A 25,644-nucleotide genomic window follows, 5' to 3' on the forward strand; every position below is an offset into this window, starting at 1 on the left:
ATCTCATTCTGAGACTAGTGTTTCTTAGATGGGACCTCTCGGTGCTCCCTCTGTTGGTTCTTTCCGTCGGCAATCTGCAGCCTCCCCCCTGCCCCCGCCCCCGTTTGGGCGTCTCCCATCTTCAGAATCAACCAGGAAACTCGACACCCTCTGGACTTGGGAGCGTTTGTCTCCCAGCCTGACAGGCTTGTAAACCTCAGCTCTGCTTGCTTCAGCCCATCTCTGTGACTTGTCCTGGTGAGTCCCCCTAACTCCAAAGGGAGCATGGGGATCCTTTTTCTTTTCTTAAAAAAAAGATTTTATTTATTTTTAGAGAGAAGGGAAGGGAGGAAGAAACATCGGTCAGCTGCCTCTTGTGCCCCAACCCGGGACAGCCCAGGCATGTGCTCTGACCAGGAATCGAACTGGTGACTCTTTGAGGGACAACACTCAAACAACTGAGCCAAGCAGGTCCGGGTATGGGGAGCCTTTTTTCTCTTGGGGATCCCAGGTCCCTCCCCAGGAGCCCGCTTAGATTGGGAAGTAGCTTGTGGAAGAGTCCCTTGGGGGAGAGCAGGGGGGTGGCTGAAAAGGGAGGATTAGTGGGCGCATCCCCTACACCAAACCTTCCCTATGCCTCGGGCCGTGAGTGCCCGGAGGAAGACCTTCCTGGGAGGCGGCAGTCGGACAGGCCCACCCAGGACCGCTGGTACCCGGAAATGGGCGGGAGGTCTGGCGGGTCCTGTGCTCTGCCCGGCTGCCAGCTGTCCCTGTGTGGAAGCAGGGAGGGGCCACCGGGGGGGCGGGTCTGGCCTGAGGGAGCCAGCCCTGACCACAGCTGGGCGTTTGCCTGATTCCTGCAGCTCTGCTGGGAGGAGTCGGTGGAGTGCCTGCGGGTGAAGACCCAGGTTCCCGAAGGAACAAACGAGCTTTGGCGACAAACAACCTTCTGACTCTCTGAGGCTGGGTGAGATTCCACAAAAGGACCCTTGGGACTGAACTCCATAGAGGGGCCAGGAGACCGAGAGGGCTCTAAAGACCACGCTGAGGATGAAAGCCTCTCTCTGAGAGGGGGGTCTGCAGGCTGAGGGACCACCACAGAGGGGTCCTTAAGACACAAGCATTTCAAAAGATTGAGATCTAGAGAGGAAGGAGTCTGGAAGTGAATACCGCTTCTCCCACCTACAGTGAGGAGCTCCTCTGCCCCAAACTCCATCCCTGTCCCCTCCTTCCTTCCGAGCAATGCCTCCTCCAGGCAGAGGCTGAGGCGGTGCGAGGGGCAGGGGACACCAGCCTATCCTGAGTCTCCCTTTCTCTCCTTACTCTTTGGTGGCAGGTCAGCGCCGTGAGGCCATCAGCTGCAGTCCCAGGGTCCTAATGGCAGCAGAGCCACTGACTGAGCTGGAGGCGGCCATCGATACAGTGGTCACCACCTTCTTCACCTTTGCAGGGCGAGAGGGCCGGAAGGGCAGCCTCAGCATCAATGAGTTTAAGGAACTGGCCACTCAGCAGTTGCCTCACCTGCTCAAGGTAGGTGTGGGTCTCTGGGCCTGAGGTTTTGGGAGACGGTGGCAGTGGGACACTGTGTGTGTGACATGATATTGCTAGGTATGATAATGTGACCACAGGTGTGTTGTGATGAAGAGTGTAGGTGACTGCTTGTTTAAGTGGTTCTGGGTGTTCTTGCCTGGTGTGTGTGTAACTAGATAACACTTTCTAAGGGAAAGTGTGTTACTGGGCTTTGTGCTGCCATCAGAGGATGCTGTTAGCCTGGCTGGTGTAATTCAGTGGATTGAGCGCGGGCTACTAACCAAAGGGTCACCAGTTCGATTCCCAGGCAGGACACATGCCTAGGTTGCAGGCCTGGTCCCCAAGTACTGGTGCATGGGAGAGGCAACCACACATCGATATTTCTCTCCCTCTCTATCTCCTTTTCTTCCCTGTCTCTAAAACAAATAAATAAAATCTTTAAAAAAAGAGAGAAGAAGATGCTGCTAGATTCCTGATGCTGTTAGATTCCTGCGTCTGCTCGGTGCCTCTCTGGTCTCATTTTATGAACACGAGACTGGACCCCAAGCTGCTTCCAGGAGGTTCATAAACCATCAGAGCTGGGCGGGCGAGAGAAAACACAGCCTATATCCCTTACATAACAATTAATGGAAACTGAGGTCCAGCTGTGGGAAGAAGTTTGTCTAACATACCCAAGCCCCACAGCCTACCGTAGTTCACGTAGTCATAGAATATCAGTGACCTATGGTGACCTCCTGCCCTCTCTGGGAATACCCTCGACAAGGTGCCCGACAAGGTCATTCCTTCTCTCCTCACTGAACAGAGTAGGGATTTAAATTTCATCCATTCTGCGTTGGTACACCATCCAAGGCTGCTAATAGTTTTTTTTTTACTTTTTTTCCTGAAAATTCACAGACACATAAAAGTGTGTGAAGATAGATTTAAGAGAAAAACAAACAGCCCTGACTAGCATGGCTCAGTTGGTTGTGCGTCATCTTGCAAAGTGAGAGGTCACTGGTCCCCTTTCAAGTCACGTACCCTGGGTTGCAGGTTCTGTCCCCAGTCGGGGTGCTTATGAGAGGCAACGGATGAATGTTTCTCTTTCACATTGATGTTTCTCTCCCTCTTTTTCTCCCTCCCTTCCTCTCTCTCTAAAATCAATAAAATCTTTTAAAAAGAAAAAGAAAAAAACCAAACAGGTCTCTGAAACTCATAGTCTATCATTTGCAAAATGACATCCCCAACATCCTTAGACTTCCTAGACTTTTTCCCTTCCTCTTCTCACAGTAAACTTTAGACTCTTTCCTGAAAGTTCAGCATTTCCTGTAGCTTTGTCAAATAATGTAATGACTGGTTTTTTCTTCCAAATGGGCCTGGGAGTACCGGAGGGAACTCTTTGCTTTTCATCGCTGCTTCCAGATCCTAGTGCTTTTCTTCTTCCGAGATGCCCAATTCCTTGGCAGCTCGTGTACCTCCTGCCTTCCTTATAGCTCTCCAGGTGCTAGCTCACTGTTTTTCTTCTCTCCTCTGGTACTTCTCACCTCGGTATCCACACAGACTACTCATCCAACACCTGGGTTTTTCCATTTCTTGAACTCCTCACTTCCAAAGATTCTGTTTTCTTTGCATCTCAGCAGTCTACTCAGAAGATCTGAGTGGAATGATCTGAAGTTTATGCTTCAGATTTTGTCGTTGGCAAAATAAGCATACCACCTCCAAAATCACAGTTTTAAGCCTCCCTTTCTCTATCTTCTACCCCCATCATTCCGATTCTCTCCCTCTGTAGGGGAGTAAAAATGAGTTTTTGTCTTACCTTTCTATATTCTTCTGGCTAGCATAATAATCAAGTTAACATGAAATAGATAAACAGGCAGAAATAACCAAATTTCATACACATGTACACATGGGGGTTCCAAAAAATGTGGGGTCTGAAGACACCCTGGGCAGTTGAGGCTTCTGTGAGGTTCTGGAGCTAAGGAGAAGGGTGAGTGGATTGTGGTTTGGAACTTGAAAGGGCAGGAAGGCAATTCACATGGAGACAGAAGAGCAAATGTTTGGTAAATAAATATTTGCTGGGCCATCTTTCATATGGGACGCAGAGAGGGCTGTTAGCAAATGGGCCTAATAAACTATAGTAATCTATGATGACAGCTCCCTTCCTGAAGCAGGCCCTTTATCTAAATTCTTTTCAGCTTTTAGGGGGAAGGTCAAAGGTTTTCCCTGAGTTTGTTTTTTGAAAATAACCAGTCTAAAGTATTCAGTTACCATCCCCAAGAGCATGTTTTGGGGTGAAAAACATGCTCTGCTTCTAGCTCACTTCTAGCTAGTTAGTTCCTCCGCTCCAACATGTCCTTTACTCCCTATCACTTTCTTGTCTTCCATCATATCCCTTGCATCCTCATTTCCCCTGTTGCTCAGCTGGGTTCTAAGACTCATCATTATAACCACTCCCTCAACCCCTGATTCAGAGAACCCCTGATTCCTTATCCTTGTCTGTCAAAATCCCAACCTAGATTAAATCCAACATTCCATCTTCATCACCTTGCTGGTTAAATCCGCCGTTCCATGTCTGCACTCACGAAGCAAAATCTGGCTGGAGAAAAAGGTGCTGCTAGGCTGATTTGTCTCACTTGAAGTCTAGAACCACAACCCCAACAGGACTCTCAGCGATGCCTGCCACTTCTACGGTATTTCCTTAGTTGATTAATTTATTAGCTCTTTCAGATGATTATTTCACAACTTTTCCTCTCTCCTCAAACTCTGGTATCTCTTTCCACACTCTTCCTCTCACTAAGAAATTTTCTCACTGAGAAAATAAGAGCAATCAGCAACATCTGTGTACTCCTTAACCCAAATCTACCAATGACCAACACATACCCGCCTGCCTTCCAGTTTCCATGAATGAGCCGTATGTGCTCCCAAGGCCAGACCTTCCATGGTGCCCTGGATCTCATCCCTTTTCACCTACTTAAGGCTTGACCCTTTCGATTCTTCTTCCCTGTCTTGCATCATCAAAATTTCCCTCTCTACTAGATTGTTGTGATCAGTTTCCAGATATGCTACAATATACCCCATCTTTAAAAGAAAAAAACAAACAAACCTCTCTTGATTTTGTAACTCCCTCTGGCTATGCCATAGATTTCTACTTCTCTTTTATAGCAAAACCCCTCAAAAGCAATGAGAGTTATTTATACTTATTGTCTTCACTTTTCCTCTCCTGGTCTAGAATGCTCATCCCTCAGGTACTTGCTAGGCTTATTCCTTATTTTGCTCAGATTTCTGCTCAACTAGCAAATCCTCCGCGTGGTCTTCCTTCACCACTGAATACAAAGATCATTTCCCTCGTGCTCTGTTACTTTATTCTGCTGTATTTTCTTTTAGAGCACTTCTATCACAACTTGACCTGCACTGTCTGCTCATACATTACTAAGGCTGTGAGTCCCATGAGGAAAGGAAGCTACTGTTCTATCTCTACTTAGAGCAGTATCTGACTAGGAGTAGGTGCTCAATAAAATATTGAGTGAGTGAGCCCTGGCTGGTGTGGCTCAGTGGATTGAGTGCTGGCCTGCAAATCAAAGGGTTGCTGGTTCAATTCCCAGTCAGGGCACATGCCTGGGTTGCAGGCCAGGTCCCTGTTGGGGGTCGGTGAGAGGCAACCACATATTGATGTTTCTCTTCCTCTTTTTCTCTCCCCTCTCTCTAAAAATAAATAAATAAACCTTAAAAAAAAAAAAGACCATCAGATCTCTAAAAAGGACATCCCTTGGTATTTAAAACAAAAGAAAGAAAAAAATAACCAGCTTCAAATACTCAGTACTTACGGGATGTTTTAGGATGGCAAACTCTGCCCCCTCTTACAGTGCATGAAGGATATTTTCCCATTTTTAAAAATTGATGCACTGGCCCTGGCTGTGTGGCTCAGTGGATTGAGTGCCAGCCTGGGAACCAAAGGGTCGCTGATTCAATTCCCAGTCAGGGCACATGCGTGGGTTGCAGGCCAGGTCAGGCCAGGTGTGGGCCTGCAAGAGTCAACCACACATAGATGTTTCTCCCCTTCTCTCCTCTCTCCCTTTCCCTCTGTCTAAAAATAAACAAATAAAGTCTTTAAATAAAAATGGATGCATTGTGTTCTAACATGGGTTAACACAAATTTGTGCAGCCAACGTCTTACTGGAGTTTTCTCTTATGTCCATTTTCCCCCTTTTGCAAAAACGGGGAAAATGCAGAGAAGAACATCCTTGTTTTATATCCTTTACATACTTGAGGGAAAGGTCTGAAAGCAGAATATTAACTTGAAAGGCATGGCTGTTCTTAATTTTCATAGGTATTACCAATTTGCTCCCCCACAAGTTTGTATCCCCTTGTACGGCTGCCAGAGGTGCGTGTGAATGCCTGTTTCCCACGTCCCCATCCAAAATGAGTCTTCTCCCCGCCCCTGCTAATCTATTTACTGTATTTCAGTAATGAAAGAAGAAAGGTTAATTTTCTTTAGATGCACAATTAAGCCCAAACTGAGTCTTACTAAGCTTTGTAAAAAAATGTCTGATCTTATTTATTTTATTACTCTTTCTTTTTTAAATTGTCACCCGAAGGTATGTTTTTAATTGACTTTAGAGAGGAAGGGAGAGAGAGAAAACATTGATATGAGATGTTAGGGTCATCAGTGATGCAGGCTATGAAAGAATTCACAAAGAGCCCTGGCTAGTGTGGCTCAGTGGGTTGAGCACCAGCCTGCGAACCAAAGGGTGGTTGGTTAGATTCCCAGTCAGAGTGCATGCCCGGGTTGCGGGCCAGCTTCCCAGTAGCGGGTATGTGAGAGGCAACCACACATTGTTTCTCTCTCCCTCTCTCTCCCTCCTTTCTCTTCTCTAAAAATAAATAAATAAAATCTTAAAAAGACACAGACTCTTATATTTACAAAAAATAAAGAATTCACAAAGAGAACAAAATGCAGAGAGAAAAGTTCAAAACGCTGGTAATCAGGATGCTCACAGAATTGGTTGAGTGTGGTTGCAAAGTAGAGGAAGCAGTGAAGGCTGTGCAAAGTGAGAGAAACCAAGAGTGGAAAGGGTCATGGTGTGGAGAGATACACCAGCCCTGAGGGGTGGGGGCTTTGAGCTTTTTTTGGATTATAATTAGATTATAAAGGGGTGTGGGGGGTGCTGTTGTTTGGCCCCTGGACTGTTGGGGGTATTGCAACACAGATTTGGGTGGTTTTGCATAAACTGCAGTTCGCTTCAATGTTCTCTTTTGCCTGCAACTATGGGGGGCAGTTTGTCATGGTCTGCTCTTGCTTTCGAGTTATTTCCAGTCTTGGGAAGATAAATCTAGAAGAATAAAATGGCAGTCCTGTTTAACAAGGTCATAGGCCTGCTTTGCAAATGGTGCCACAATAGCAAATGGTGCCAACTTTACCTTTTTTTTTTTTAATTTTTTTAAAATTTTTAAAAAATATTTTATTTATTTATCTTTAGAGGGGAAGGGAAGGAGAGAGGAAGGAAACATCAATGTATGGTTGCTTCTGGTGCATCCCCTGCAGGGAACTGACCCCTGCCGGAAACTGGCCTGCAACCCACCAACTTTATCTTTTTATGAGAGAAACATCCATTGGTTGCCTCCTGTATGTTCCCTGACTGGAGATTGAACCTGCATTATTTTAAAAAAAAATTTAAGTTTTTAGAGTGGAGGGAGGAAGAAGGGAGGGGAAGAAACATCAATCAGTTGCTTTTGTTGGCTTCCCGACAGGGGACTGTACTGAATCGAGCTTGCAACCCAGGATGTTCCTTGACTGGGAATCAAACCAGTCCTTTTGCTTTGCAGGACAGACAGCGTTCAACCAACCGAGCTGCATCAGTCAGGGCTAGATCATTTTTGACTGTACTCAAAGGTGGACTCCTGTCTCTTGGCAACCTGTTCCTGGGGTTTTTCTTTGGCTTCCTTCACTCTCTCAGCCAAGAGTTGAGCATATTCTGCTGCCTCCTCCTTATTTTTCTTAGTACCCTGTTTCTTTAGAGCAATTCACTGACATTTGTATTGGAGGATGTGTGCAGTAACGAGATACTGAATCTCAGGTGCTTTGTTCTTGTGTTTCATCCCTTCTTTGTTTAGGGGCTTTCTCATAACATATTGGTGGATATAATCAATCTTTAGAGATTGAAAAGTTTTTGGATTCTGCCAGCTCTTTTGGACTCCAGTGGACAAATCACAGTAATATCAGTGAGATTGTTACTGAGCAGATGTCCAAGGGGGGGGGGGCAATATTTGGCCCACCCAGGGATGCAAAAAAAATTGTTATAGAACAGATACACCGGGCCGGACTCCAGAGGATGGTATACTAATACCGTCTGGGCCCCCCTACTAGGCCCAATCATCTGTCGCCAATTGGAAAGACATCTCTCAATGCCAGAGATTTGTGAAAAGGAAACAAAATGTTTATTTAATGCTATTCAAGCCTAATGCCTTCATTAAAATACCAAAGTCCTTTAGGGTATACACCTACACACCTACACACACACACACACACACACACACACACACAGAGCGCACTCCCTTCCCCCTCTGTCCTAACTCCAGGTACCGTAAATCAGGAAAAGAGCACACATCCGTTTTTTCCAGGCCTCTGGGATCATCAGCTGTGTTGACATCCAGGCAGGATCTCCAATTAATCCAAAGTCATGTGCCACCTTCCACTGGCAAGAGTTCTTTGTACCAAGTTCCAGTCAAAGTCTCTCCTGTTTCCCAGGCCACATGGCCAAAGGGAGCACCCCAAGGCCAAAGGGAGCACCCCAAAGCCGTGTGGACCTTTTCTACCAAAGCTGCAGGGGTCCACACTCCACCAAAAGCGCGTGTCTTTCTTCTTCACCTGGCTGCAGGGATCTCCATTCTGGCAAAGCTATGTGGTTTTCCCTTTCACCTGGGAAAGGGGGGTTCTGCACTCTGCCAAAACCACGTGGCTCCCTCTTTCGTCTCGCCAAGAGGGGGTCCTCACTCTGCTCGAAACCGCATGGCTCTTTCTCCAATGGCTGCCATGTCTGGGTTTAAATCCCCCGTGCCCATCTTCCTCTGTCCCCCTATTTCTGACTCCTCCCACAATCAGTTACAGCTGCCAGTATTTCTGTACTATTATTACAAGTTTACTGGGCTGCCATCATGAGTCTGGGTAGGTATGGCCCCATGTCCTAGAGCCAATCTTCTCCGAACTCCCACGCAGGTGCTGTGACTCAGGGGACCTGCCCCCCAGTTACATCTGGGCGGGAAGTGACTTCATCCCCCTAGCTCCAAGCCTGGCCACAGCCATTTAACATATCCAAGTGACCTGCCAAAGGCTATAGATATGTTAAATGACCATGCCATGGATTAGTTGCAAGGCTGTGGCTGTACAAAACAGCCCTGCATGTTCCTGCTCCATGTGTCCCTTCCCCCAACTCACACCTGTGGGGGAAGGGGTGAGGACATCTTATATGTCTCTTCAATATTCCTATATACCTTGAGTTCTGGACACCATTCCAAATCTTTTTGGGGGGCCTGCCGCTTGGCTGCACCCTGTTTCAAGATCAGGAATATCTTCCTCCCCTTTTTTATAATAGTCAAGTTGAGAACACTGAGATTGGTCTCCACATTGCAACCCTGAATAGCTTCGTGCTTTCTTCAGTCCTCTATGGTCTGTCCCAGGAATCCCCCTTACTCAGCAGCAGGAGAACAGGGTCAGGGCAAGACGCTGTGCCTCCTGGGGAGACCTTGTTTGTTTTTCCCACCACTAATTTGAACAACATAACCCTTCCATTCTTTACCCAGAGCATCAGCAGCACCTTCTGTGGTCATACATGTCTCATAAATGGAACAAAGTTTGTGTTAATTTCCACTTCAATGAGTTTTGGCGACCATTGGCTGGGAAAGAGGTGTTCAACCTCGTCCTGAAGCAGCTGACCGCCTCTGAGGAACCCTGAAAAAGAGTTACGAAGCTTTTAATTTTTGCCAATCTAATAGGTGAAAATAGTCCTTGTTTGGATTTATACTACTTTTAAAATTCTGAGTGAAATATGACATTAAAAAAACTTTTTCATGGACATGTATATTGCTTTTTCTGTGAACCACTTGTTTATTTCTTTTATCAAAGAGTTTTTCTTTTTCATGTTGATTTCTTTCTAGCTCTTTATAGAATGAAGAAATCAGCTTTTATCTATTATGTGTGTTGTGAATATTTCCCCCTAATTTGTCCTTTGTCCTTTGACTTTATTTTGGGTAGTTTTGCCATACAGAATATAAAACATTTTTTATGTAGTCAAGTTACTCAACTTCTCCTGAATGGCTTCTGTGGTTTATGTCATGCTTAGAAAGATCTCCCCCAACTTAACATATTAAAAAAAACACACACACTTTAAAAATAAATAAATAAAATATTTTTAAAAATATACTTAGTTTTATTAAAATTTTCCCACTGATGGAAATTATCCAATTCCCATGTGTTTTGGGTATCTTTATTCTGTTTCATTTATCTGTTTATTATTTAGTAACAATCTCATTTATTGTAGTTTTTTTTAAATGTAATTTTTTCTTTTTTTAATTTTAATTGTTCAAGTATAGTTTTCTGTCTTTTACTCCCATCCCAGCCCACCCCCTACTATAGTTTTTTTAGAATTAGATTTTATTTATTTATTTTTAGAGAGAGGGTAAGGGAAGGAGAAAGAGAGGAAGAGAAACGTCAATGTGTGGTTGCCTCTCACCTGATCCCCACTGGGGATCTGGCCCATAACCCAGGTATGTGCCCTGACTGGGAATTGAACCGGCAACCCTTTGTTTCACAGGCCTACACTAAATCCACTGAGCTACACCAGCCAGGGCTTTATTTACTTATTTTTAAAGAGAGGGGAAAGGGGGGTAGAGAAACATCGATCGGTTGACTCTCACACACCCCCATCCAGGGACTTGGCCCACAACCCAGACATGTGCCCTGACTGGGAATCCAACTGGTGACCTTTTGGTTTGTGGGACAATGTCCAACCCACTGAACCACACCAGTAAGAGCTTGTTGGTTGATTCTTTTTTTAAAAAATATTTTATTTATTTATCTTTACAGGGGGAGGGAAGGAGAGAAATATCAATGTATGGTTGCCTCTTGTGAGTCCTCTGCTGGGAACTGGCCTGCAACCGAGGCATGTGCCCTGACTGGGAATCGAACCATGATCGTGTGGTTCGCAGGCCCGCACTCAATCCATTGAGCTACACCAGCCAGGGCGGTTGATTCTTGTATGTGTCCTGACTGGGGATCAAACCTGAAACCTTTGGCCTATTGAGACGACACTCCAACCAACTGAGCTATTCTGCCAGGGCTCCAGTTTTCTTTTATTTTAAATACATTGTCTGAGACCCAATTTCCAGTATAGTGGGGCTCACCTCATTTACATAACAAAAGACACCTCATCACTCTTCAACACTTAGGAAATTCCAAAGGTGTTGGGAGTTGTGAATTTGGCACTGTGGAGAATGACCACATACATATGAGAGTTATATTTTGGTTGGTCATTTGAATGACCAAATATATATTTTTTATAAATCACAATATCACATATATCCTTCAGTTGAGTTTTCTTCACAAAAGCTAGATAGATTTCTATATTTATGCTAAGTGCTTTATTTTATTTTTTGACTATTTTAAATATGATCTTTTTAGTATAGTTTTTAACTGATTAATATTTATATTCATAAAAGTGAGTGGGTCTTGAATATTAATATTATAATCAAATACTTTATCCTTTTAATTTTTTTTGTGGGGGGAGAAATACATAAAATAGTGGATAAGAGCACAAACTCTAAGTCAAACAGTCTAGGTTCAAATGTAGATTCTGGCATGCCGTCCCTGGTTAGTTATTTAACCTTTCAAAACCTTAATTTTTCATCTGTGAAATGAACTCATAGTAATGTTTTTTGTTGGGTTGGTCTTGCACTTATTCAGTCAGTACTCCGCTGTCTTCATGCTGCCCCGGGCTTTCGGTCACAGTGGTGAGCAGGCACCTGCCGCGTGCCAGACAGTCTCCCAGGCCGTGGCATCACAGCGGTGAACCAGAAGGATGAGGTCCCTGTGCTCGTGGAGCCTTTCATTTCAGTAGATTATGGAGATTAAATGAAGTCAAAGAGTGTAATGTGTTTAGCATAATGCTTGGAATAGTCAGCACTGTAAAGTGCTTACACTTGTTGGAATGATAGCCATTATGATTCTTTTTTTTCTAGGTACACAATGATATAATTGCTGATATAGTAAGAGGTGCATTTTTCTTTTCTTTCCTAAAACTAATTATATTTTTTATTTCTTTCTCTTGACTAACTATGTTTTCTCTTCCTCCCCGTATGTTGTTGCACTGGGCAACTTAGCCTTCCACTGGCATTACTTATAGTATTACATACAATTAAGAATGATTGTGGCTTTTTAAAAACTCTTGTGTGACTCTTCTTTGGATTAGCTTTGTGCTGTCTATAGATTTGGCAAGTCTTCTCTGCCTTCATCCAAATGTTGATTCAGGTGTTGAGCGTGGAACGGCCGGAGGCACCCTTTTCTGGTTTGACATGGATGCATTGTTCAACAGGCCACGTTTTGGTTGTGCTTGTTTATTTGGCAAGAAATCTTTTGATCATGATGGTCCAGCTTACAGTGTCCTTTGATGTCACAAGCCCGTCATGAGGGACTTTGTCCAGGGTCCCCTAGAAAAACAAATACCTGTGTCTTTGCCATTCTCCTGGTCTACCAGGCTAGTGACTCAAATGGAAAAAACGAGAAAACATCAGGTTTGTGCAAATGAGCAGCCAAGTGTTGTGAACTTCTCCAGATTTCTGAAGCAGGAGGGTGGTCCAGGAAGGCTCTGAGGGTGGTCAGAGTAGGTCCGTGTCTACAAGGGCTCCCGGAGGTCCTTGGACAAATCCCAGGGCTGGTGCTGTAGTGTGCTGGAACCCACCTGCACCTGCAGGTGAGGGCCCACTGTGTGCATCTCCTCCCAGCTCTGCATTCAGTGACATTTGTGGTTCATAATCTGCTCTGGTGAGAGTGTTTATACTCCAGCGAGCACTATGAATCGCATTCTCCCCTGTCCTCCTGCCCCTTGGAGTTGGGCACCACGGCAGCTCTGTCTTGGGGCTACAGCCTCCTCCGGAAGGTGTGGGGCAGGTCCTCACAGTCCCTGAGAGAAGGGAATGAAAATGAGCAGTTCTTCCCTCTCCAGGTCTCGAGATCATTTCTAACCCCACCCTTCCCTTTGGTGTCTCCTCAGGATGTGGGCTCCTTGGATGACAAGATGAAGAGCTTGGATGTGAATCAGGACTCAGAGCTCAAGTTCAATGAGTACTGGAGACTGATTGGGGAGTTGGCCAGGGAGATCAGGAAAGAGAAGGCCCTGGAGATCCGGAAGAAGTAAAACCTGCTGGCCAGGATGGGGCAGGCAGGGCAGGACCATGCAGAACCCCGTTCCCCCAAATAAAACCTCCTCCTTAAAACATGAATGTTTTTTATTCACACCTACCCTGATTTCTTCTTTTGAGATGAAGGGGTGGGAACACTCTGCCCTGACTTGAGAGTGGGTTTAAAAATTATGAGCTCCTTGAGGATAAGGAATGTTACTCATCTTTGAATATTATGCAGCATCTAACACCTAGATCTTGTGCTCGGGGTAGGTTCAATAAATAAATGGTTGGCGAATGAATATATGAAAGACAGAGACAGATCTCCTGGAGCAGGTGAGGTGACTCATATCCTACCGGGTGCCTCCTGGGGCTCAGGGGCATGGGCTTGGCTCCCATTTTTCTTATTCCTAGAGTTTGTGTCATTGAATGATGATGAAAGCAGGGAACATGTGTTGAAGGCTTGCTATTTCTTGCATTATCCTAGTTAATTCTCACAGCCCCTTGAAGTAGAGTCTATTTTTAAGTTCCATATTAAAGAAGAAACAGATTTTAGAGTCACAAAGACAAGATCAGGTGGACCTGGGCTGAAATCCCTCAGCCTCTGATGGGTGCTTGAGAGCACTGGACCCTCCTTCCCACCCGCCTCCCTTGAGAGTAGGGGTGAAGCAGAAGGATGAACATAAGGTTCTGGTTCGAGAACTGTGGGGTCAGGGTGGTGGAGGTCCTGCAGGAAGCAGAACTTTAGAGTGCTGTAGTGCCCCTCTCCCTGTTCTTGGCTTAAGGGGTACGTATGTGGCTTGCACTGACTGCCACCAGAGGGAGCAGAGCTGAGGCAGCCTAATGGGTACCACCTTCCAGGGGCTGACACTGCATACCTTCAGGTGTCCATCTGGGTGGGGCAGCTCTTAGTCCAGAGGAACATGTAAGTTCCCTCCCTGCCTTACACCACGAAAGGGTCCTAGATTGAGACCTTCTATCTAAGTGCACCCTGGCTGAGAGGGACCCTCAGACTGAGACTCCCAGGAGCCATTTGTCTGAGATATTCCAGAGAGGTACCCACACTGAGGGACTCCTACACTGAGGGGATCTCCTACAGTGAGAGACCCTTGTAGAGATCCCCAGACTGAGATTCCTCAGAGGGACCCAGGTTGAGGCACTTGTGGAGAAATCCTCAGACTGAGAGACTTCCAGAGCGCCCCCAGTTTGAGACCTCCAGAAGGAGCCCTCAGAATGACACTCTCAGAGGGCCTCATTGAGACCCTATCAGATGCTTCTCACTGAGGCCACAAGTACAGGGGAGCCCTAAAAAGGGCCTTGGAAGGGCATCGGGATTGGTCACTTAAAAATAAAAGGACAAAGTGAGACAACAAATATTTATTTGAGATCCAAAAGAATAAATATTCTGGCTCTGGCTGGTGTAGCTCAGTGGGTTGAGCAAGGGCCTGCGAACCACACGATCATGGTTCGATTCCCAGTCAGGGCACATGTCTGGGTGGCAGGCCGGTTCCCGGCAGGGGCCAGTTTCCAGCAGGGGATGCATGAGAAGCAACCATACATTGATGTTTCTCTTCCTCTCTCCTTTCCTTCCCCTCTAAAAATAAATAAATAAAATATTTTTAAAAAAGAATAAATATTCTGGAAGCACTGATTTAAGTAGAAAACTCAAATAGTGTTTCACTTGGGGTCAAGGGGAGTATTTATGAGAAAGAGAAGGGGGATAATTACAGGTGAAGAGATTAAAAATTTTTTTAACTTTTTTATTTTGAAAGATTTCATTTATTTATTTTTAGAAGAGGGGAAGGGAGGGAAAAATAGAGGGAGAGAAACATTGATGTGTGGTTGCTTCTTGTATACCCTCTACTGGGGACCTGGCCCATAACACAGACATGTGCTTTGACTGGGAATTGAACCAGTGATCTTTTGGTTCTCAGGCTGGTACTCAATCCACTGAGCCACACCAGCCAGGACTAAAGGGTTTTTAAATGGTGTTAATATGCCAAAGAAGGAATTTCTGCAAGTGCAGATAAGCTAACATAATGATGCTAATTCTTAGGAATGTCTTCAATTTTCAGTCTGTTTTGTTATCTCTGCAAACAGTTGTTTGGATTACAATGCTTTAGGCCCACCCCAAAGGTTATTTGTCCAGTTTTAACATTCCGAAGTTTTGAAGGGTGAGATAAACAAGGCAGTTCCTCTGAGGTGGCACCTTGAATTCAGTTTTTTAATTTTATTTTTAATTCTTTTTTAAAAGATTGTATTTATTTATCTTTAGAGGGGAAGGGAAGGAGAGAAGGAAAGAAACATCAATGTATGGTTGCCTCCCGTGAATCCCCGCCAGGAACTGGCCTGCAACCCGGGCATGTGCCCTGGCTAGGAATCGAACCGCGATCGTGTGGTTCGCAGGCCTGCACTCAATTCACTGAGCTACACCAGCCAGGGCTATTTTTATTTTTAAAAGATTTTATTTATTTATTTTTAGGGAGAGGGGAAGGGAAGGAGAGAGGGAAACATCAATGTGTGGTTGTCTCTTGAGTGCCTCCTACTGGGGACTTGGCCTAAAACCCAGGCATGTGCCCTGACTGGTAAGCAGAACTGCAACCCTTTTGTTTGCAGGCCTGTGCTCAATCCACTAGCCAGGGCTGGACTTCACTTTAAAGTGGCTCCTTTATAAATAAATATAATAAATATAAATAATTTTAAAAATAAAAATAAAACGGCTCTTTTATTATTTTTTTCATCAGGTATGCTCTGAGCTCAGGGTTTGGGAAGCTTTTTGACTCTGGGTCCCACCCCATTCTTGGCCTGACCCCCTGCCCTTCTCCCTTCCTCCTCCCCATCAGGTGAGGAGAGCTGAGTCCCTGGATCTGCTCCCTGAGATGACATCCTCAGTACTGGAGTGTGTGTTTGTGTGTATGTGGTTGCTGTGGAGTGGCTGGGTTAGGGAAGGCTTGGGGCTCTGAGAGAGGGAGGAGCAGGCAGCCCAACCAGTTTGGAGAGGTCATTAGTTGCCAGATAACTCATCTGGGCCTTGCACGTGTGCACGCTGGTTGAGCTGAAGGGAAGTCAGGACGGCACCCAGTCTGGCCCCTCTACCAGGCTGCCCCTCTCTGGCTCCTTCCTGATCCAGTCCTCATTCATCTCTCTGCCATCTGGACTGAGGAAGGCTGGGCTATGTGATCTGGGCCGGCTTGAGTGTCACTGACCACAGTGGTCCAGGTGAGGGGTGTGTGTGTGTGTGTGTGTGTGTGTGTGTGTGTGAGACATCAAAGTACAGAGGGGTCCCTGACAACTTCTCTGAACCCACATGTCCCTCATTTCCTCTGCACCACAAACCCCGCCTTGCTCCGCATCTGCTTCTCCTGGTTCTTAACTCAGGATCCCTCCGTTTCCTTGCCCTACAATTCCTCCAGCCAGGCCTTTCCTCCCACGATCCACCCTACAGTGTTGCCACACTTTCCCCCTCTCCCTTCCCTACCTTTCCTCCCCTGTCTTTTCTCGGGACTCTGCCTCCTGGTCTAGGGCCAGGGACACCTCAGACCTGGCCTCCCATGGCTCCCTGCTCTTGGCAGGGATGGCGGCAGGCTCTGGAGCTCTGGCCAACGGAGGGTGGGGCCCACACAGCTGGCTCATCACCCAAGCAGCCGAAATAGCAGGGGTGGCTTAGGGATGAGGCCCAGCCCCTGCCTCCCCTCCCTTCCCCCAGGTATAAGAGCTGAGCTCAGGTGAGCTGGCTCATCCTGTCCTGTCTCAGAGGCTGCCAGCAGGTAAGGCTACCTAGGGCTTTTCATCCAAAATGGGCTTCCCCTTGTCCAAAGGGCATGATCAGCTTCTCCTACCCTAGACTACCAGGGAAAGGGTTGGAGGGCGGGCACTGGAGGCTGGTGTGTGTGCATGGAACTGAATGGGTATTTGGAGGGGGAGGAAGGAGTGAAGCTAAGGTGAGGCCCAAGGGATTCTCTCTAAATGGGTTGGCTTGGGGGTGGTGTGTGACCTTAGCTCCTGGAGCCTGGGTTTCAGGTTATCTGGGATGGAGCCAAAGGGGCTAGTTGAAAAAGAAATCCCGGGATCTGACCTCTCCTCAACCACCCCACTCCTCTAGGCAGATCATGAGCCACCAGCTCCTCCAGGGCAGGCAGTAGGACGACACAACTCTCACCAAAGGACCAAGCACACCAGGCACCATGGGACAGTGTCGGTCAGCCAATGCTGAGGTGGGCCCATTCATTCCTGGCCCGTCTTTCTATTCTCACACTCTCCTCTCCTCTGAGGGTCTGTGTTCCCCCATGGACTTCTCCCTTGCCTTGGTCTTGCCTACCCTCCAGACTCTGCCTATAAGACCAGACCCCCCTTTCTGGTGCCCACACAAGGTGATGCAGATGGAGGCTTCCCAGGAAGAGGATGCCGGGGCCATGTGCTGAGACCTGCCTTGCCTGGGGAGGAGGGGCTGGGGTGCTGGGAAGAAAGCCTTGTCCAACCTGTAGCTCAGGGCACAGGCCAGTGGGGGTGAAGAGGGCTGGATGGAGTGGGAGGGAGCCTGTGTGCCTTCCAGCTGTCTTCTGCCCTGTTGGCCTGGCTAGGTTCCTGGGGAAAGCAGGGTGTGGTAGGGTGGGGTAGAGACTCCCTGATGTGGGTGATGTCCCTTGCCCTCAGGATGCCCAGGAATTGAGTGATGTGGAAAGGGCCATTGAGACCCTCATCAAGAACTTCCACCAGTACTCGGTGGAGGGTGGAAAGGAGACGCTGACCCCCTCTGAGCTACATGACCTGGTGACCCAGCAGCTGCCTCACCTCATGCCGGTACTGAGGGGGTGACCCCACGCCAGGCAGAACACTGATTTCCCAAGCAAGTGCTTCAAGGCCCCACCCACACAGCCACAGCCCCTGGCACTAGCAACCCTTAGCCCTTCCCCCTTGCCAGTGCCAGGTAGGCTCAGGCCCTGCTTCCGACCCCTGGGCAGGGTGGGGTGGGAAGATTGGAAGGTGCCGCCCCCCTGAACTGTGGTGTCTTTCCTCCCTCAGAGCAACTGTGGACTGGAAGAGAGAATTGCCAACCTGGGCAGCTGTAATGACTCTAAACTCAAGTTTGGGAGTTTCTGGGAGCTGATTGGAGAAGCAGCCAAGAGCGTGAAGCAGGGGAGCCCTGTCCCAGGGAGCTGAGAACCTTACCCTGGGATTCGTGGGGGGGACGTTGGGGAAGGGGGAGCTTAGAGACTGTGGGCACAGAAATAAAACTCCTGTCTTTACCATCACCACACTGTTCCCCAGCTTGCACCTGTCTCACCTCTGCAAGGTTCAGGTTCATTATAGTTCATCCTGGGGGTCTCTGCACTTCATCCCTGGGAGCTCCACGGAGCTGATGGGTCCAGGAAGGGTCCAGGAATCCCCACCAGAGGGAGGCGCACGGGTCAGGTTGGGGCCAGGTTGGGGCCAGGGATGGATGTGGAGGGGTAAGGATGGCGTAAGGGCCACCCCTTTGGGTAGTGGGTGCAAGGCAGAGAGGAGCTGGGTTATGGGAAATGACTTGAAAGGGGCTGAAAATAGGGCTGGATATTTTGTATTAAAAATGGTCTCTAAGAACCTACCCCTGCTAATCTCTCCCCAGCCCAAATTAGCTGTCTGTCCAATGCTATCTCTTCCTGCCTCTGGCTCTGCCCCAGTCTCCTCCCAGGACTGTCCTTGGGCTCCGTCAAGGGAAGTGGGAGAGCAGGGTGGGGGACAGGCTAAGGAGGGTGCAACCTTGGGAGTGAGAGGACCAGCTGGGTGCTTGGGCGTTTAAAGAATGATGGTTATTTTGTATCGTTTGATTAATAAAAAATGAAAAAAGTGAAAGATGTCTTGACTGGACACCCTCCCTTCAGGCCCACTGGGCCAGCCCTGGGTGGTCAGAGTGGAGGGCGGGGTCTTCGGGTGGGTGGTACCCGTGGCGCTGCAGGTTGTCAGCGAAGTGAATGCAGACCCACTTCACTTCATGCATTTGGGCCCAAAAGGTGGGCAGCCTGGTTCTCTGTGAGGGACAAGCTCCTCTCTGCCAGTGGGCTGGCCCTCTGATTGGAGGGGAAGGCATGAGTGCACACCTGGGATTATGAACCTAGGTGTGCCAGAGCCTGGCTGATGAGCAAGGGAAATGTGAGGCTGGTAGCCTGGGCGTGAACCTTTGGAAAAGTGGGCATGCTCTCAGTATCAGTTTCCTCATCCTAAAATGGGGGTATTAATAGTTCTTCCCTCATGGGATGGTTAGGCGGCTAACTCAAGACAGCATGTCCTTAGCACAGAGCCTGACACAGTGGGTGCCTGGTGAGCTGAAGTCACAAGTTGGTGAATGGGTCCCCTCTGGTTTCAGCTCTGCCTTCCCAAGCGGATGTGGAACTGGCCAGTTTCCTCGGTTAGACTGGGAAGAGCTAGAGGGTGTTTCTGGAGGAATCCTCTGCTGCACTAGAGAGGTCCCAGGGATGGTCAGGACAGGTCCTGGTAGACTGACCTGGAGCTGGAAGCCCGGGGCCCCCCGCGAGTCTGGTCCCTGGTGTCTGTCGTCTGACTTGAACACACAAAAATCAAGCATAACCCCTGAAATCCCAAGAGCAAGAAAATTTCTGTGGCTAGCCAAGCTGGCTTGTAATGCTAACTGAACTTGTCTGTTTGGGGACCCTGAAACTGAGCTCCCAGTGACCCAGGTGAGAAGGGCAGGTGACAGTCCTTCCCTTCCTTTTTCCACCCGGGGAAGTTCTGTCAGGCCCTGCGGGTCTAGGAGGGTGGGGTTGGGGGAGTGCCAGCTTCCACCACTCCTTCTGGGGTGGGGGCGGAGGGGTGTTAAAAAAGGTGTGTATCCCTTTAACGAGGGCCCAATCCCAGGGCCAAGTGAAAGGGAGTTCAGTCACTACCTCCCCACCGAGCCAGCTCAGCCAGGCAGGGAAGGAGGGAGTGGGACACGTTCTGGGAGTGCGGCGGGGAGGAGTCCTGGCTGGGCTGAGCTAGGGTTGCTGCTTGGCCGTGCCAGAGCCCAGGCCCCAGAGCCTTGCTGGAGAGGAGGTGAACCCAGGAGGCAGGTGAGCACCCCAGGCCCGTCCTGGGAGGTCTGGGGCTACCCGAGAGGCCCCACAGGCTTGAGAGGCCAGGAGAAGGGGCAGTGAAGAGGTCCTGGGGAGGGGGGCTGCCAGTGACTGGGCGGGGGAGGTTTCGTTCATGATTAACTTTTCCAAAAGGCTGGTTTGTGAATGGAGAATTCTGGTGGGATTGGGGACTAGAGAGGCCTTCAGAGGAGTGGAGGGGTGGTGAGACCCCTCGCCAGCCTAGCAGCTGCCTGGGCTCCTCTCCAGGGGCTGGGCCACTGGGCAGGGTGTTTGGAAGCTTTGCCCGCAGCTGCTCTGAACCTTCCCTAACAGAAAAAGGGCAAATGCCTGCTGGTGGGGTTTGGAGGGTGGTCAGACCCTGGACACAGGCCTCGCTGGCCTCTGGGAGCTGTATTCTGGGAGAGGTGTTGGGGTCCAGGAAGAGCCAGGGAGGGTCCAGAAAGCCTGAGAACCTGAGGGGTGCTGAGGTGGCTTCTCTCCACCTCAGGACTCAGGAAGGTCCCTGGATGTAGGTGCCATTGTGCTCTGAGAGTGATTCCTTGGGAGGGCAGACGGAACCTGGAGGAACCTGGGTGACATCCCAGGGGAGCTTGGGAGCTCCGGGAGAGGGGCCAGAAGCCTGGGCAGCTTCTCATTCACCTCAGGACCCAGGCAGGTTCTGACTTGACTGGCTTTGTTTGGCGCAGCCACTTGCACTGTGGAGCATTCCCTTGCCCAGCCCCGTCGGGTGGGGGTGAGGATCTGTGGGGGAGAGGGCAGTGGTGCTGGGCGAGGGGACACTGGACGTTCCGATGCACTGGGCTCAGCCTTTCCCCAGCCACAAGCAAAGAGCTCTTTGGGTGTTGGAGAGGCCAGGGGCGGCAGTGGTGTGTGTGCATGTGTGTGTCCACTAAAAACTCCTCCAACGTTACTTTTCTGGAAAAACATTCAGAGGAGCTGGCTTCTTGCTCTGGCTACATTCTCCAAAAACACAAGTGGGTAGAAAGTAGATGGGTTACCCAAGCAGAGGGGATCAGGAACAGCAGAACCCTCACTCTGTGTGTATATGCATGTGTGAATTAAATGCAGTGAGTCCTGTGATGTGGGGGAGGGCGAGGCAGGGCACTTGTGTGAGGTAGCAGCCTCTGGAACTGGGAAAAGAAAGTGAGAACATGGAACCGAAAGTGAGGATATCGAGGCTGAAGAGGTTAGTGTGAAACAGCCTTGGAAATTGAGTAAAGCGTTACCAGAGCACTTCAGGTTACACCTTCCCTGTATATTGAAGTGAATTAAGGAAATGCATGAGTGAGTGAGTGAGAATGAATGAATGAGTCGATAAATGAATGCATGAGTCAATGAATGAATAAGCAAATGAATGGTGAATAAATGAATGAAAAAATTTGAGGTAGATGGAAGGAGCACAGAGCGTGTCCAATTTAGGCTTGAGAATGGGCTCGGCTGTACGAGGATGGTGACTAGGAGGGATAGGAGTCCAGGGACATATCCCAACAGTTGGAAACAGTTTAAGCCTCAAGAAGTGCTTGTGAAGGTGGGAGAGGAAGGTGAATTTTGGAGAGTTTGTGGATGTCCAGGCTGCAGATTGAAGGCAACTAGAGAGATGAAGAGATGGGGGGTGATTAGCAGGCACTTGGAGGGGTGGGGCCCAGAACTGGGGTTGGTGTGGGAGGTGGGGCTGGAGTGGCTGAGACCCAGGAGCCTGGTGTCAGGCAATTTGGGCTTTTGGAGAAGTCATCAAGTCATCAAGCTGAGCTCAGGTGAGCAGAGTGGGAACAGGGCCTCCTGGTTGCTTAGTGATGAATCAGCCAAGGAGAAGACAATGAGAACATTTCTGGAGGGGCAAGGGCCCCAGGTGAGAGGGCCCTTGGGGGAACCAGTGGTCTCCCCATTTTGGGGGGGGGCTTCAATATCTACCAACTCTCAAGTCAATGTAGGACAACACGCTGCCTACCTCCAACCTCTCCCCAATCCTGTGCCTGGGACCATCCAGCCTGGTTGGTGGGAGGATGGGACCAGCAGGAGGAGCAGGTGGCTATGACATCAGTGTAGTGGTAGAGCCTGTCTCTTGGCCCCCAGGGGAGGGAGGAAGGGCGGAAGAGGGTAGAGTCATCTGACTATCTCACTCTGACATTCTTCCTTCAGAGAGGCATTTACTTAAATGTATCTCCAGGAGTGTCTATTTGACTACAAGGGTGGGGTGGGGCCAACCATTGGGAGTGATCTGAACACCTGAGAGCAGGCGGATGATTGCCACCTAGGTGCTCCCCTGGGTCCTGCCCACTTGGCTGCCAGAAGTTCAGTAGGGATTGGGGATTGGCAACAGGGAAGGGTGGGGGTTCCTCTGGTCAGAGGACTAGGCTCCAAGAAGGCAGGTGGTGGGTGGACTTTGGGAAAAGGAGCAAGACCTATCACCGTCCCAAACAGATTTCTTTCCCTTTCCTCCTGTTTCCCACTACATTCCTCATGCAGGGATCAAGGTCTGGGATGAGTAAGGGTGGGGGCATTCTCTGAACTCTCTTGCCACTCACAAAGCTTGGTTGGGAGTAGCCTGGGCACAGTCCTTGCTGAAATGTGTACACCTTTTAGAATCCTGCAGTGCTGGTTTCATACTTCATCCTTTTGGACACAGACCAGGGTAGAGAAGGACAGGATTCCCAGTCAGAGATGATGCAGCCCGATCCCACACCCTCTCAACTCTCTTTCCTTCCTTTATCCGGACTAGTCTCATTGTTCCTTCTGAAAAAAAACATGACAAAAACCAAACAAACAAACAAACAGTCTTAGAAGGGTGGTCAGGGGTTTTGCATACCTAGTGTCAGGGCTGGAAGGACGTAAGGCGTTTATAGACCATCTTCTTTGAGCAAAGCACTGGGCTGAGCAATACATGCTACACCAGATGCAGAGATTCAAAAAGCAGGGAGGTTGTCTATCCAGGATTTTTTTAAAAATGGTCCCAAAGCCTCATCTTTCTGTGTGGTTCAGAAAACACAATGGCTGTGTGTCAGAAACACTTTCCTTGCTTCTAGTAATAGCTGGTGTCTGGGGAAACAAGGCCCAGGAAAAGGCTGCAGCCACACCGGTTAGTGGCGCTGGACTGTGCTGACTGAGTCTGCAGGAGCCAGGGGAAGAAGAATGGCATGGGGGGTAGGGGTCCGGGCAGCCTTCCTGTGGGAGGTGCAGTTCCAGCAGGCTTCAGCTGGGTGGTGAGGGCCCGGAGGAAGAGGACCCCAAAGGGATTAGAGAGCAGGTGGCAAGGGCAGGGACTGAAACTCGTGGATGTCCAAACTCTTACAGTGGCTGTATTTGCCTTCCCTAGCCAGGACCTGATGGGCAGGTTGGCTGTAGCTCCTTCCTGGGCTTGGGGGAGGGAGTGAGGGGAGGCTTATTTGCCTGGGTTCACTTGGGGGGGGGCACTGGGCATGGGCGGCGACTCAGAGTAGATCCGCCTGTTCCCTTCATATCCTGTTATTCAGAAGGCTGTAATCGCTGGGAATGTGAGTGTCTTTTGTCCTGGGGTGAGGGGGTGACTGTGGCCTCTGGCTGGCTGCAGCTCTGTCTCCTGCTGGGGCAGACCCGGCCTGGCTCCTCTTTAGGTAATGGGGTGTCAGGTCCTTGGGTGTTGCTGTATATTGTGGGGTGGGTTTGAGGGAGGCTAGGCCAGTGGGGTGTGGCTGGGAGTCAGCTGAATGTCTGCCTCAGTGAATCAGGACATTGTCCTTTCCCAGGAGCAGCCATGGCCTGAGACTCCAGAGTCTTTGTCTTGGAGCCTGACTGAAGGGCCTGGGGAGGGCCTAGGTCCCTGCCTCCTGCTTTGTTGCCGGGGCTGGGGTCTCAGACAATCTTGGTGTCTTGGTGAGGGAACATGGCTCCTACCCTCCACCCCTCAGCCCCTTTGGCTCATCCTAGCAGTTCCTAGTGGTGTTTGCACCTAGGGCAGGAGGCCTGGATAGGCCAGGTGTGCCGAGGGTGGAGTGATGGGCATTTACTCTCCTCTTCCCACGGCAGCCTCTTGCTCTCACTGGAATTCTGACAAGCCCAGTGCCTGGGGCTGGGGAAGGGCCCGGAGAACCTGTTAAGGCAGTTGAGCTGGGGAACACCTGGATTAGAAGAGCCACATAGTTCTCATTCCAGGGCTACCCTGTGCCCCGCTTTCCTCGTCTCCTCCTCCTGGGGACCTGCCAGCCTGGAGGACCCAGGGCCCAGGGTGGGTGTGGGAGGAGGTTTGACCTGTGGGGTCTCTTCTCACCTGCGCTTCCTGTGGTGCTCAGGACCCTTGAGAAGTGAGGCGGTGAGATGGCGGACTGCTACACGGAGCTGGAGAAGGCGGTCGTGGTTCTGGTGGAAAACTTTTACAAGTATGTGTCTAAGCACAGTCTAGTCAAGAACAAGATCAGCAAAAGCAGCTTCCGAAAGATGCTTCAGAAGGAGCTGAATCACATGCTGACGGTAAAGCTCCCACCCAAGGGCCTTTTTTCTCTCCAGCCCCAAAGCCCTGTCCTCTCAGGGTGTCGCCTCTGTTCCATCTGAGTTATCCTCCTAACCAGGGTCTTGACCCCACCCAAGCCTCTGTCCTCTTGGGGTACCCAGGCCAGATCCTGGGCCTCTGCCTTGGGTGCTGCCTGGGGCTCTGTGAGACTGCCACTCAGCACTGCTGGCCCCATTTCTCCCCAGGACACGGGGAACCGCAAGGCTGCCGACAAGCTCATCCAGAACCTGGATGCCAACCATGACGGACGCATCAGCTTCGACGAGTACTGGACCTTGATAGGCGGCATCACCAGCCCCATTGCCAACCTCATCCGTGAGCAGGAGCAGCAGAGCAGCAGCTAGAGGACCCCACCGTCCCCTCACAGCACTGCCTGCATGCCCGGCCCCTTCTAGCCTCCTGCCCACCCAGGCCCCATCCTCACTTCTCCCTCCAGACCCTCTCCAGACCCTTGCTGAACAGGGGGAGGGGGTGATGTTAGGGCCTCTGTGAGCATCTCAGTCTGGGGTCACCTCCCTCAGGGTCCCAGTCCCTGGAGCCAGCAGACCCTGGGGGCCTGGGCCCTCTGAGATCTCAGTGCTGTTTGGGGACCCCAAGAATTTCCTCAGTCCACCTACCCTTCCAACATCTGATATTCCTGCCTACTTTTTAGGTCTCTCCTGACCTCTGGAGGTCAGCTTGCTGCTCCAGGTCTTCCTGCTCCTGGTATCAGCAGCAGAGACCTCTCCCCTTCCCCTCAGCCCCTCTGCTGGGGAAAGACTTCCAGGGACTGCCTTCCAGCTGCCTCTGGGTCTGGGAAGAGATAAGCAGGGTTGAGCCCCCTCCCTCCTGCTCAGCCCCTGAAGCATGGCAATAAAGGCTGGATTTAAAATTTGTATCCCCCTCACCCACTCCCTTTGTGATGCTCATTAAAACCTTTCCACTCCTTGGAACCTCCTCAAGCTTGGTGGTCTTTCTCAAGGCCCCTGGCAGAGCAACAAAGAAGTAGAACTCCTGGATCTCAGCAGGGCTGTCAGCCCTGGGCCAGCAGCTCCTTCCCTCCAGCCCCATGAAGGTCTGAAGGCCACATGTCACCATCTGGGTCCCTCCTGGCCCAGACTCAGACTCATACTCACCTTCCAGATACACAGTCTGTCCCAGGTAGTCCTCACTGCAATTCTGTGAGAGAGAGGCCATGATTCTCGTTTTTTGTTTGTTTTTTAATTTTAGAGAGGGGAA

General features: G+C 49.5%; 3 protein-coding genes across 9 annotated transcripts; all 3 read left to right on the forward strand.

Annotated features, from left to right (window-relative positions):
- Positions 1-53: 53 nt before the first annotated feature.
- Positions 54-12,975, forward strand: S100A13 (S100 calcium binding protein A13). 5 transcript variants are annotated; one of them, XM_037050734.1, is made up of 4 exons: positions 66-237; positions 314-450; positions 1,316-1,509; positions 12,747-12,975. In XM_037050734.1, the coding sequence occupies exons 3-4, from the start codon at positions 1,357-1,359 to the stop codon at positions 12,888-12,890; spliced, it is 297 nt and encodes a 98-aa protein (XP_036906629.1). In that variant the 5' UTR covers positions 66-237; positions 314-450; positions 1,316-1,356; the 3' UTR covers positions 12,891-12,975. The 5 variants fall into 5 exon arrangements, with proteins under 5 accessions (XP_036906633.1, XP_036906629.1, XP_036906631.1 ...); XM_037050736.1 differs by having other exon boundaries at positions 321-450; XM_037050738.1 differs by lacking the exon at positions 314-450 and having other exon boundaries at positions 54-237.
- A 2,988-nt stretch (positions 12,976-15,963) lies between these two features.
- On the forward strand, positions 15,964-18,691 carry S100A14 (S100 calcium binding protein A14). Its single transcript, XM_037050744.1, has 5 exons — positions 15,964-16,092; positions 16,580-16,640; positions 16,976-17,087; positions 17,527-17,673; positions 17,896-18,691. Exons 3-5 carry the CDS (start codon positions 17,058-17,060, stop codon positions 18,031-18,033), a joined length of 315 nt encoding a protein of 104 aa, XP_036906639.1. The 5' UTR covers positions 15,964-16,092; positions 16,580-16,640; positions 16,976-17,057; the 3' UTR covers positions 18,034-18,691.
- A 1,025-nt stretch (positions 18,692-19,716) lies between these two features.
- Positions 19,717-25,358, forward strand: S100A16 (S100 calcium binding protein A16). Of its 3 annotated transcripts, none has more exons than XM_037050747.1 (3): positions 19,717-19,919; positions 24,200-24,386; positions 24,612-25,358. In XM_037050747.1, the coding sequence occupies exons 2-3, from the start codon at positions 24,234-24,236 to the stop codon at positions 24,768-24,770; spliced, it is 312 nt and encodes a 103-aa protein (XP_036906642.1). In that variant the 5' UTR covers positions 19,717-19,919; positions 24,200-24,233; the 3' UTR covers positions 24,771-25,358. The 3 variants fall into 3 exon arrangements, with proteins under 3 accessions (XP_036906642.1, XP_036906640.1, XP_036906641.1); XM_037050745.1 differs by having other exon boundaries at positions 24,209-24,386; XM_037050746.1 differs by lacking the exon at positions 19,717-19,919 and adding an exon at positions 23,432-23,533 and having other exon boundaries at positions 24,209-24,386.
- Positions 25,359-25,644: the final 286 nt, after the last annotated feature.

Source organism: Sturnira hondurensis, unplaced genomic scaffold, assembly GCF_014824575.4.
Source record: "Sturnira hondurensis isolate 20B ecotype Veracruz unplaced genomic scaffold, ASM1482457v3 Scaffold0006829, whole genome shotgun sequence".
Lineage (NCBI taxonomy): Eukaryota > Metazoa > Chordata > Mammalia > Chiroptera > Phyllostomidae > Sturnira > Sturnira hondurensis.